The sequence below is a fragment of the Talpa occidentalis genome, unplaced genomic scaffold (genome assembly GCF_014898055.3).
Source record: "Talpa occidentalis isolate TD23 unplaced genomic scaffold, MPIMG_talOcc4v2.1 talOcc4.18, whole genome shotgun sequence".
NCBI lineage: Eukaryota > Metazoa > Chordata > Mammalia > Eulipotyphla > Talpidae > Talpa > Talpa occidentalis.
This window is the reverse complement of record NW_023601851.1, coordinates 528,597-541,943: the sequence shown is the minus strand read 5'-3', so window position 1 is coordinate 541,943 and position 13,347 is coordinate 528,597. Positions and strand designations below refer to the sequence as shown.

Here is a 13,347-nt window from a genome sequence, read left to right as displayed (position 1 = left end):
AGTGCTGGTGAGGATGGATAGCCCTAGGGAAATGTGAACAAGTGTGTGTGCTTCCCCGGTGGCGTAGTGGTTTAGCACAGCGCTGTGAAGCTGCCCGCAGCCTCTGCAGCACAGGTTCGATTCCTGGCCACCAGCGAAGGTCCCACATGGAGCGCAGACCTCTCCTGCCGTGCCCGCTGCTCCCCTCAGCAGTGTACTCCATTAGTCTGCCTGTTCTTCTCCCTGCTCTGGCTCTGGTGAATTCTCTTACCCTCCCGTGCTTCTGAATGTACCCAGTGCTTGTATAAATAAATAAATAAACAAATAAATAAATAAATAAATAAAAATCTTTAAAAAACAAAAGAAATACAAGGAACTGCAGAAGCAGCCTCCCTCCTGCCCCCCGCCCCCATTCAGTATTCAGGATTCAGCAGTTAGTCAGGTTAAATTTACCACAAACATCTCCCACAGCATCCAGCAGATAGTCAAGCGCTTGTCAACTTCGGTAGATAGTGTTTCTGATCTTGGACTGAACAAGTTGAGGGCTCTGGCTGTTTCACTGGTCATTACTTCCACTGTTGCCTGTAATCTGATAATCATGTATTGAGCATGTAATTGGGAGATTGATAGCCGCAGAACTTTCTCTTTGTGGTTCACACTGGGTTAGGGGTAGTTTTACCACCAGAGGCTCAGGCAAAGGCAGAACAAGGAAATTATCATGACTGCTGAGGAGGGAACTTCCTGGGTCGCTCAGGAGCTGTTGCAGCATTGCCCAGGCTGACCCTGCCATAGTTCACGAGCCATGGATTTCAAACCCAGCTGGCACAACGGTGAACCAAAGAAAGCTGGTTATTGCTCATGGTCTCTAGGTAGTTAGAGGGCTTCTGTGACACCAACAGTTAGCATCTAACGGGAAGGAGTCAAGGCATGAAGTAGGCATTCACTGTGACTTAAGGAAAGGGTTTAGGTGAGAACTTTGTTATGTGGTCATACTGCTAAAATGGGTTGCCTGACTGAGGGTCCTCACCTGTGAGCTCAAAAGGGACTTAAAGTGCAGGCACACACAAAAGGTTAACAAAAGGTTTATTTACAAGGGAAAGGGGAATGAGGAAATGTAAATGTACAACTCAGGGAGAAAAGAGGGAGTTAAATTCTTAAATGTGTCCTACCCATTCCACCAACCTGGAATCTGAAATGACCCACTGAGACCAAACCTGCCTGGCTGAGAGCACAGGGAAGTGTCTAAGACCCCACTAACATGGCTGGTTTTATTTACAAATGGAGAAAATGGCTGCTTAACTCCACCCTTAGGTCCTCACAAACTTCCCTTTGGGGACCATGGGATTTGTAGTTCCCAGTGTCTTGATGGAGTGGGGATGGACTTAAAGGCTTTGTCCACCTGTATGGAATTTGCTCAGGACATCCTTTCCCTCTAACGATCCCCCCTTTCATTTTTTGCCACTATTTCCATGGTAATGAGGATCAAACATATGGATGCTGGGGTGCAGTGTCAGATGAAAATTTTTCTCAGGGTTCCCATTGGAAAGAAAACCAGTCTTCAGGTTTTGTCCACTGTGGAAAGCAAAACTACTCCTTTCCTGGAAAATAGTTTATCTATCCAAGCTCCCCAAAAAGCCCAAAAAAAAACATGTAGAGGCATTAGCCAAAACTAAACAGCAAAGATATCAAATCTCAGGGGAAAAAATCTTAAAATTGGTTCAACTTATATAAAAACAAGTTCTCTCAACCTTGTTTCAACAGCATAGCAAAAATTTGCAAACTAAATGTACTTTTAAACCATATTACCTAGTTTTGCATAAAACCACAGGGCAGAACAGCAAACAGCAATTTTAGCTGGTTTTGTTGGAATACTCCATATAGGATCAGAGCGAACTCTTGACATCTGGTCCATGTAAGCTTCAAGAACAAAGTTAGTCTTTCCTCTTCTCGAGGATACTAGGACTTTTTTGTTAGCCAGCCTGCCAGTCCTGCCCATGGAGGCAACTTCCCCACTTTCCTTGGACCTCCAAGCCCTACGAACAAAGCAACAAGTTCTCCTCTTCTTGTTTCAGCTCTATTTCATCTTCTGGAAGAACTCCACTCAAAGCCACACATTGAGACTCATGGCCAATTTTTTTTTAGTTTCAGAAGACAAAATCCCTACGGAAGTTATGCAAAACACAGACTGGGATAAATAGCAAAAATAAAAATACTACCATTCTTTTCATCCTGTGTTGGTATTGAAGGGAGAAAAAATGTGAACACAAGTTAAATTAGCTTTGCTGGGGAAAAAAAATGCAACATTGCTTCAGATCCTCGTCACTCAAAACAAGAACACTTTGTGGTTTCAGAACAAAATGCAAGAAAAAAATTACCAGTATTATGTCAAATAAAACTTAGTAAAAAATATCAGGTGTATCTCCAGGTCTATTCAGTCCTTCATAGGAAATTTTTACTCTCAGCAGTTCTATTAATAGGAATCTGTTGAGGCCTTTTCTCCCTGTTTTTTTTCCAGAAATAATTTCTATGGATATCAAACTATTGAAGTATGCAATATTGCAAGGTGACAATCACCATTGACAATTTACATACATAACAGGTATTGAGAGGTTGTATACACATTTTAGAAAACCAATGTTAACATTTCTGTACATGTCAAACTGTTAACGTTTTTCCAAGTGACAGTGCTTGCCATCTAATTTTACTCTATTAGGTAAGCCAAATAGGACAAATTCATCTAATGCCTTTCCCAGGAGGAAAGGGAGAAATTTTGTGGAGTGTATCAGGAGCTCTACTGAGGTTCCACAAGATTTCTTTCTATCAAGCAAATGACAGATTACCAAATTTTACTTGAATTTAGATTTCTGGGAAGCTTTGCCATAAATATCAGAAAACAGCAGAAACAACAATATTCAATCTCTATAAAAAGCAAAGGCTTAGATCAGGAATGCAATGTAGACAATCAAACCATAACCTTTAGTATTTTTTCCATAAGTGGAGACTTTTGTTTTGTTTTCTTTCTTTTCAGTGTCTATAGATAACATGTATAACATTTTGTCAACCACTAGCAGCCAAGAGAAGGATACAAGGAAATGACATACATAAATACTACATACAGACACAAAGAGCTCTTTAGTTATCATTTATCACGCATGGGATATCTTATACAACTGCAGTTCCATTCATAGGCCAAAATGAAGTTGAAAGAAAATACCAAAATCGGGATTGAAAGTCTCTCTGTATGAAAAAAAAAAAAAAAAAAAACTACCGGCACATGCATGATTCTAGATGTTATTTCATGTCTCCTAAATTTTGAAAGGAAAAATATTGGTTAGATCATGTCAATCATCTCAGAGTTTCTTCAGAAAAGTGAATCCTGTAAAGTTGAGGCTAGGGAAGAAATGGGGTTAAGAAGGGGGTCAAACTGCTGCCATCGCATCCTGGGAGCCAGCTCTGCCTGGTTTGCACAGGCCCTGATAAGCAGTATTGAAAGAACAACCAGTTCTGAGAGCAAAAACTTCTTTGAAAAGCAACTTCCGCTCAGCATTCTCCACCTCCTTCCAAGGCCAGACCCTGCCCTGTAAAAGCTTGCCCTTATACCCCAAAGAGTGGGACTTCTCCCGCCCCTATGGGGGTCGGCGAACCTTGCACATGAGCTCAATAAATTTCTTGCCTGTAAGAAACTTAGCCTGCCTTTCCTTTTCTTTACTGCACCAATCCTTTCAAATCCTTGGGTATCCTACAACAATAACTGGAAAAGAAGTCAGTAGCATTCAACTGTTTGTCTTTTTCTTAAATCACTGTCTCAAGTCCTTGATGAGATCACAAAACCAATGGGATTTTTGTCTCTGGGTCAGTTCCTTCTGGGCTTGTTTAGATCTAGTGGGCCCCCTATTGTTTATCTGAACCTTCTCTGTGTGCTATCATTTGTAAATGGCTTCCTCTGTACATGGCTCTTTATTCCTTATATTTGGTTCGTATTCTCTCTTATCATCACGTGAGCCTCTACTCTGTGCTCCTTTCCTCTCTCCTGGGTTCCGGTTTCCTTGTACTCCGTCTGTATTCCGTTCAGTAACCCCTGCATGAATCGTCATGTCGTGGTGTCCTCAGTCTTCTGTCTCCTGTAATTATTTTTTTTTTAAGATTTATTTATTTATGTGTACAAGCACTGGGTAAAGTCAGAAGTGTGGGAGGGTGAGAGAATTCACCAGACACAGAGCAGGGAACAGAACAGGCAGACTGAAGAAATACACTGCTGAGGGGAGCAGCGGGCGTAGCAGGAGAGGTCTGCGCACCATGTTGAACCTTAGCCGGGGATCGAACTGGCGCTGCAGAGGCTGCAGGCAGCTTCGCAGCCCAGCCCTCAACCGCTGCACCACCAGGGGAGGCCTTGTCTCCTGTAATTATTTTGTCTGCTGCTTACCTATAATCTGGGACAGCTATACTTCCAATGTCCCTCTTTCCTGCAGTAAGCACACTGATTTCTCCCTAGTGGTTCACTTCTCATGGATTCACTTCCCCTGGGTTCACATTTCAGTCTGTTACTGTGTTCCTGAAACCCATCCTGTGCTTTTGTACAAAAATGGTCATAGGTTTCAGCCTCCTGTCCCCTCTATTATTGTAAACCTGGAATGCTAAATCCATCACCTGGGATGGACTCATCTCTGTGACACTGTCCACCTTTGCTAACTTTTTCTTTATGTCTTGGGCACTATGTGTGATGAATGCATTAGTGATCAGATGGGGATTTTCTGGGGAATCTGGGTTTATGTCCTTGTGGTTGGTATATTTCTGAGTAACTCAAGGAACTCTGATGGATCCTCATTTGCTCCCTGTTCATGTTGTAATATTTTGTTAAATTTTTTTTATTTGGGGATTCCCTGCTGCAGTTCATCCAATGCACAATTTTTGTATAGCTGTAACATTTCCATTCCTCCATTGTTGGGGTCCTATTCAGGGGATCTACCACTGGGACAACCATCTCTGGCTCTAGGGATTCTCCATCCCATTGGTGGGGACAGTCAGCCTCCTCCCTGGCATTCCTAAATACCATTCTCTGTTTTGATGAAATTCAAATTTACCTGCATAGTCTGTATCTTATCTGGTAACCCTATCTCAATAGCCAAATGCATGAGAATAATGAATTATAATATACTGAGTGAATTAGAAATGTGAATCTTTACTAATATAAATGATGGTGTGAGTGGAAAGCATGTCCTAGGGTGGAATTCCAAATAGTAATATCTTGTGAGTCATGACTACATACAAATGCTTGAAATCTAATCCAAAACTACATGGCTACTTCCAGTTTCCTTCACTTCTCTGACACAGAGGAATTTTGTTCTTCCACCATTAATATAAATGCATTGGATCTCCCCTAAATATAGTCAGTCTCTCATTGTCACTACCAATCACTGCACCTTTCTGTGGGAGTCACTGTCTCAATTCTTGTGGGCTCCAACACCCTACACTGGCCTCTGTCTCACTGCTGCAATCACCAAAATCCATGTCAAGCTGGTGCCACTGCCACTTCTGTGTGGCTCATACTCAACCTCTGTGTTATTTCACTTGGATTCTTTGTATGTTACTATATTCAACATCACAGATTCAGTCTTTCCTCTGATCTATTCCACACCCATAGTTTTCCCCAGAATTTTTTATCACCACTGTTAGTCTTTTGCATCTGGCATCTCTGTTATTTTCTATTTAAAACTTCAGTTTCTAACTTTGATTAATTAATTTATCACTAAAGACATGCATTTGCTTTTCTAAATTGTTCACCTTTTCTGTTTTCATCCATTTCTTTTAAGTTCTTTAACATGAATTTTGTATTCTGTATCTGATAGAAATGAAAGATACTCATGTGTTTGTGACTGGATTTATGAGTTCTCCTTGTGAAGTATTCCATGAGGACTCAAGATGCCATGTGTTGTATTTTTCTGTCTGCATTTTTGTAGCTTTCTAGGATGTTATTTATGGCAGTATCCTCATGGAGCAGAATGCCACTTTTTCAGGAGATGCCACTGTTGGGATAAACTATCTCTGCTAAATCAGGAAACAGGGTGGGGAAACTTGAAGGGGTCTGGTCATCCTTGAAAGTGGTATATGCTGATGGCTCCATTCTGGCATTGCTCATAGCTCTGTGGGCCAGGACCACAGAAACTGGGGAGAACCACACCATGCTGACTTTCTTATTGGACTTCCTTCCTGTCTTATTCACCCAAGTGTATCTCCCCACAATAAGTTTGTGCATTAACACCACTAAGTGTACTTAATCATGAAGATACTTGGATAAAGGTACTGTGTTTGCTATGTAATAGAAATTCTGCAAGAGTGGTTACAATGATGACTGGAAAAGAAAATTTATTTCACTCTATTACATGCATATGGTAGCACGTAGAACCTATCATGTTAAAGACTCTGAAGTAAAATAAATAACTTGAATAAAAAATTTATTTGAAGATTTCTTGTGACACCATTTAATGGAGATTTTCTTTTGAAAATTAATTTAGAAATCAGTTTTATTTTGTTAGTTTTATTTTGTAAAAATTTAGATGTTTTAATTAGTGCTATTGTTCAATATTACTAAGTTTTTGACAGTATGGAATCTCTCCCCTAAATTTCTAAAAAATTTAGAAATTTTAAATTTAACAAAACATTATAATTTATTTTAAAATATTTTTCGGTGGTCTGAATAGTCCAGTTTATAAAAATTGTCATTATTTATAATGCACCAAGTCCTAGTTCATTTTTAAATGTATTTTTCAAGTTTGGGTTCAGTGATAGTATATTATCATATTTCAGATTTTTATCAGCTAATACAACTAAGAGATAAAATAATACATACCAAAAAATGATTTGGGGTATTATAATTTAAATTCCGCCAAACAAAATATTTTTATTTGCTTTTCAAACTGTCTACAAGTTGTAAGTTTGCATGTTCTTTTTAGTGACATGGATGTTTACATTTGATTAAAAAACAATACATAGATATTTTTGACAATTTTTATTGGCTTCTACTGGTATTTATCTTGAGTTACAGAATTTATTATTAAACACATTGTAGGCACAAATCACTGTTTTCTGTGTTTTCTTTAAAGCAACTAAAATATCTAGCTTAGTTCTCCCACTTTTTGATCCCTTAATCCTGAAAAGAAAAAAAAAACAGAAAAGCATATTTAAACTATTTAACAATTTTCCTAGAGAGGACTAAGTATAGTAATACACATAGCTTCAGTTTCAAGGAAAAAATGTACTCTAAGAAGGTGTACACTTATATGCTTACTTTTACACATGTAATGACTACTTTTTTTAATTTCTAAATTTCTTAAAAATTAAAAAAAAATTTACATCACTGTTCGTTTTTAAACAGTATTTGTTTTCCCCAACCCTTCAGGTATAGTACCCCTGGAGATTCCTTCCCCAATGCACCCGTGCACCATCAACTCAGTCCCCTGTGCTTCTTTCTCCCTCCCTCTGATCCCTTTCCTTCCTCCACCTTTGCAGTGTTTCTATGATTTATAATTGTCTGTTTTTGCTTTGTTGTGTTTTGTACTGTCACTATTTTTTACCCTGATGTCTTATGTAATGACTATCCGAAGAAGTCATACCTTCATAAATGGCTTTGACATGGTATGAGTGTATTACGAAGCCCATGGTCTTATCAATAAGCAAATAAAGAAATGTATTTCCTTATATGTTGAGAAAATATTAATCTTCAACTAGAATAATAACTGCATAACTGTCATTATTTGGGATACAATTTATCTTTGAAAATTCTGTACTATATGCCTCATAAATATGCTCATATATATATATATATCTTGCTTATACAAACTTTGGATTGGAGAACTATTTTACTAATAGTATTTCCTCTTTCTATTAAACTCATTAAGCATAAATGCCTGAACAAACCTTTAAAATTACCTGACTCCATCACTTTTTGAGCTGGGAGAGTAGACACCCATAAATTTGAAATAATTTGCATAATGATACCATTTTCTTCTTTAAGGAAAAGTTAACAGGAGACTCCATCTGTCCTTACTACCCATGCAAGATATTTCTACATTATCTCTCACTGCTTCTAGGTAAAAAACCATTTTAATAAATTGTACTATTAAATAAATTTACATGTAAAGCACTGAGTACTGATGCCAATAAGATGAAGTCTTATCGATTATTCATTTGTTAGAAAAAACTTCTTAACAGATTTTGAAATGAATTGTGAAAAAGTCCTAATAAAAATTTAATCTATTTAACCCTAACAATGAAAGGGAATCTAAAAGTCTGCCTCCACCTTACATTAATAGAAAAAGAAAAAAAATCTAACAGGTATTTACTTGGGTATTTTAGAAGATTTTCCAGTTACTTTGTTCTTTCAAACTCTTCTGACATTTGCATTTCCTCACTCTCAAAATTAGTCTAATCTAATCTTGCTAGCCAAACCATTGAAAGATAAAGAAAGCTGATATTCCCCTATGTAGTGGTCTTAAAATAAATATCTTTCAGTAATGTATATCACGACAGGAACTCAACATTTCTATAGTTTTGAACTCAACATAAATATGCCACATACATACATAAATTCTTTCATAAAATAAAGGATCAAACAAGCTTGTATTGTTGTATTGCTGTCACTGGCTATGGCTACTGAAACTCTAAACTCTGCATTGTTTGAGAACTTAAAACTCTGAGAGCCAATTTTTCTTTATCATTTTCATGGGAGTTGCAGTGGCTTCAAGGTCTACTCACCACTTCTTCGCGCTTGGTCTTGTCCGTTGAGGGCCAGGCTTCCAGAGGCAGATCAGGAAGAAGGGGGGGCATGGGCTGCATGGGGAACATCGGATGCAGAGGTGGCTGTGGCGGCAGGGGCTGGATGGGGTGCATGGGTGGTTGGGGCTGCATGGGCTGGTGAGGCTGCGGCTGGACGTGCTGGGGCTGGTAGGGCTGCTGGGCGGGTGCGGGGAGGTTGGGCTGGTGGTGTTGGGTTGGAGTTATGGAGTGTTGGCCGGGAACGGGCATCATTGGTTGCTGGGGGACCACGGGTTGCTGAGCTGGCACCATGGGGATGTGGTGATGAGGCTGCAGGGCGTGATTCGGGGGATTCTGCTGGGACAGCACGGGAATGATTTGGTGGTGCAGCCATCCACCCATGGGTTCGTAACCATAGGAAGGGTACTGGTGAGAAACAAAGAGTCAGGTTTTACCATCGGCTCCATCGACTTCCAGCTGGAGCACCAGCTGTGTCGTCTTTTATTTATTCACTGATTTTTTTTTTTTCTGTGCAAAAATTTCTATGTGCAGAATGAGCTTTCACAACTAGGTTCCCCGTTAGTGCCTGTATGTGGCATATGGATGCTATTCACTGGAAAAGGAGTTGAAATAAATGCTTAGTATTTTAAGAATTCAAGAACAAAGAATCTACATACCGGTTGTCTTATCATGTTCTGGTACCATTTCAGAGGAGTAAGCACCTTAAGAGACAGAGACATTAGAACCATCTGTTTTAATTTTGTTACATGAAATATAGATTCATCAGTGCAGTCCTGTTGACATTGATAGCCTAAAAATATGACTTCTATGGAAAGAAGTGAACACCACCTTCTTCCTATGTTAGGCATTCCAGGCACCACCCATACTGTTACAGACAAGGTTATGGAGCGAGCATTTAAGAAGTTTATGAGTATAAATGAGTTTACAAAAGTGATAATTCTGTTTAGTCTGTAGCTCCTGCTCTTTGCAAATCCAAAACAAGACAAGATATGCAACATAACTAATTATATCCTATTTGATTTGATATCACAATAAAAAAATAAAGAACACAAAAACACTTCTACCTAAAAACACAGATTTTCTGGTGCAAGATATCAGTCTTTCAATGCTTAACAGAAAATGATGTCTCAAATTCTAAAATTTTATCCTCAGCTTGTATGAGACTCACACGCTTTCATCTATACCTATCAGACAAGTTAACGGTTCTTTCCTTTCTAAATAATATATAGTTGGTTAACCTCAAAACTAGGCATTTCTTTTATGTTGTACAATCAATACAATGAACAGTTACTAATCCTGTTCACTAGAAAACATATTTATATTTCTTAACTATTTTGTTCCCCAGACAAAACAATGTGAAGTGTGAGTTTTATAGTTATTTCCCTTCTTCAGAGTTTGAGGAAAAAATGATTGGCCCAACGTCACATGTTTAAATTGAGGGATTTAGGAGAACCTCAAATTAGTTTTTAGAAATATCTTGCCTCCTATAGCTTTCTCACTAATCACTTGCTCACTAATCTTTCATGAAAGATAAATGAAGAAGACACTTATAGTGTGAACAACATACAGATCTTAGACTCAGATGTTGTCTAACTGGAAAGAACCCTAACTTACATTTTAGCTAACATCATATTTAGTGGTCAAGGTAAATAAAAGCTTTTTAGTCAGAGTTCAGTTTCTGTCCTACCAATCAGTCTCCCCAGAATTGTAGTTCACAGTACATAATGATATAACCATATAAGACTCAAGGAGATCTGGCCCAAGTGTGCAGCAGCAATGCAAACTTGATTAGGGTTTAAACTGAGAAGCTGGTTGTGGGAACTGATGACTGAGAAATATCTTGATTAAGAATCAAAACACCATGGTCTTACAAAGTACAGATCATTTCTAACTTAAATAATGGTCAAAATGAGTAAAGACAAAAATTACCTCATAACTGAAGTTGATATAACCAGGGTGTCCAGGATGAGGTGGTAGCTTTTATAAGGAGCGGGGGCAGGGAGAAAAGGAGCAAGGGAGTAAAAGAGAGAGAGAGATTAGTTGTGGGGGGATGGAAGGGGAAGGAGGAGGAGGGGAGGAAGAAAAGAAGAGATTGAGTCAAAAAGCAATTGTTTGCTTTCAAGAGTCTAAAGCTATTTTAACAATAAATCTATATAGAGCAGAATATACCTGAGGTCTACCTTTCGTTTGAACATGCATACTGTGTGTGAGAGGAGCCCTTTTATTTTAAAGAGTTCTATAACACCTAAATGACTTTCTGTGAGAGGGCTGCCAGGGGGTAGATTATATTCTTATGGTAGAGAGCAAAAACAGTAACCAGCACTTATTTATTTTCTGTGATCTTTGTACAATTCTTCCCCCTCCCCATGTTGTCAATTAATCCTACCCCCCATCTCACCTATCTCTTTACTTCTTGATGAAATTTACTCTATGCTTACACAATTATGAAGTGCCAAAGAGAAGTGAATTTCTTTCCAGAAAAGGAGGTACCTAAGTATTAAGTACCTAGCATGTAAAGTAACTGAACTAGCATGTAAAATAACTGAACACCAACAATAAATACAAAAATGGGCCGCCTTTGTGGTGCAAGGGGTTCAGATGCAACCTGTGGGGCTATCCACAGCCACTGCAGCACTAGCTCGATTCTGGGCCAGGGAGCTAACCCACATATGGTGCAGCAGACCTCTCCTATCTCACCCGCTGCTCCCCTCAGCAGTGTAGTTCAGTCAATCTACCTGGTCTGCTCCCCACTCTCTCTGGTAAATCCTCTCATACCCAATACCTCTGGCCTTTACCCCACTTTTTGTATGCATAAAAAACTAATTTTTTGAAAAAAATTCTTGTATTTTATAGGAGGGCTTGTTCACTCTCAACTGATCATGAATTATTTTATACAGGAAACTGCCTTTCTATACTTTCTAGATACATGTGTTAAATTGTGGGGAAAAGGTGCTGATTAAAATGTACTGTCCTGTGCCTTAGCACAACTATACTAATCAGAATCTTTGAAGGAGGCATCTTAGAATCTTCTTTTTTTGTGAACAAGACTGTAAAATTGGACATTGATTTATACTCACAGGCATACTGAAGGCTACTCCCAGGAAATAAGCAAATAAAATCCAGGTCCCCATTTCTTGATGACTCTGAAATACAAGTTAATACCTGTTGCACACATCTTTAGTGCTTACTGAAATACACATAACACACTTAGTTTGTTTGCTAGTAAAAGACATTGGGAATATTCCTTGTGAGATAACTTCTTAGCGTATAGTTACCATTTGTCATATCATTACAGTGTTTCTGAATCTCAGTGGTACTAGATGTTCTAAATTTAACTTGAGCGCTAGATCAAGGTTTAACATATCAATCTTCTTTCATTACATAATTTGATATTCTTCCCTTTTCTTCATGTATACTCCCCCAGAGTCATAGAATTAAATGTAATTTATAATTAATAAGGAATTAGTATTTCTAGGAACTCAGAAATCATGAAGATATTACTTGGTATTCATATTTTAAAATAAGAAGTAATTGAAATGTTTCTTGTGTTATCTACAAGGTGTTGTTACTGTTAAAGCAGACTAGATAGTTCAGAAAAGATTATCAAGGCAGTTGTCAATATAGATTCAGGGATGAGTGGGATTTAGTTGCAAAACTTCTTAATGGTAGGAACTTGGCAAGACTGATCTATAGAGGTCTATGTTTCAGATTATATGGCTGAACAAAACTTCTTTCTCAAAAGGGTTTCCAATTTTCCTTCATTCTAATATCCCTTTTTCTTTAATGGCTTTTTAAACTTTTTTTAATACTTAAAATATTCTACTTTTAATGAATGGCATCTTCCATTCATTAAAAATTTGCATTGTAAGCAGTGATAATGAAGGCAAAGATAAACAGCTGGGACTACATCAAATTAAAGAGCTTCTGCACAACAAAAGAAACAATAACCAAAACAAAGAGAAACCCCAACTGGGAGAAAATTTTTGCACACAACACTAATGATAACACAAAAATCTGATCACAAAAATCTGCAAAGAGCTGATGAGACTCAACAACAACAAAGAAAATAATCCAGTCAAAAAATGGGCAGACGAGCTAAAAAGAAACTTCTCTGAAGAGGAAATGCAAATGGCCAACAGGCATATGAAAAAATGTTCAACATCACTTGTCATCAGGGAAATGCAAATCAAAACTACCATGAGATACCATCTTACACCAGTGAGAATGGCACATAGTAAAAAAACTAGCAACAACAAATGTTGGCGAGGGTGTGGAGAAAAAGGAACTCTCCTGCACTGTTGGTGGGAGTGCAAACTGGTCCAACCACTATGGAGAGCTGTGTGGAGATTTCTGGACCTACTAAACATAGAGCTTCCATAGGATCCAGCAATTCCACTCCCAGGTATTTACACAAAGGACACAGAAACTTTAACTCAAAAGGGCACCTGCCCCCTATGTTTATAGCAGCACTATTTACAATAGCTAAGTTATGGAAACAACCCAAATGCCCAAAAACAGATGACTGGATCAAGAAGATGTGGTACACATACACAGTGGGCTATTACTCAGCAATCAAAAAAGATAAACTCACGCAAT

General features: G+C 38.3%; 1 protein-coding gene across 2 annotated transcripts in view; it reads right to left on the bottom strand.

Annotated features, from left to right (window-relative positions):
- Positions 1 to 6,998: 6,998 nt before the first annotated feature.
- LOC119250756 (amelogenin, X isoform-like) overlaps positions 6,999 to 13,347 on the bottom strand; it is a 43,563-nt gene continuing 37,214 nt past the window's right edge. For both annotated transcript variants that reach the window (XM_037518375.2, XM_054697638.1), the window contains 5 exons: positions 11,829 to 11,894; positions 10,681 to 10,728; positions 9,408 to 9,452; positions 8,731 to 9,156; positions 6,999 to 7,126 (listed from right to left, as the gene is read on the bottom strand). In XM_037518375.2, the coding sequence (XP_037374272.1) occupies positions 7,121 to 7,126; positions 8,731 to 9,156; positions 9,408 to 9,452; positions 10,681 to 10,728; positions 11,829 to 11,882 (579 nt within the window). In that variant the 5' untranslated portion in view covers positions 11,883 to 11,894 and the 3' untranslated portion in view covers positions 6,999 to 7,120. The remainder of the gene's footprint in view (positions 7,127 to 8,730; positions 9,157 to 9,407; positions 9,453 to 10,680; positions 10,729 to 11,828; positions 11,895 to 13,347) is intronic.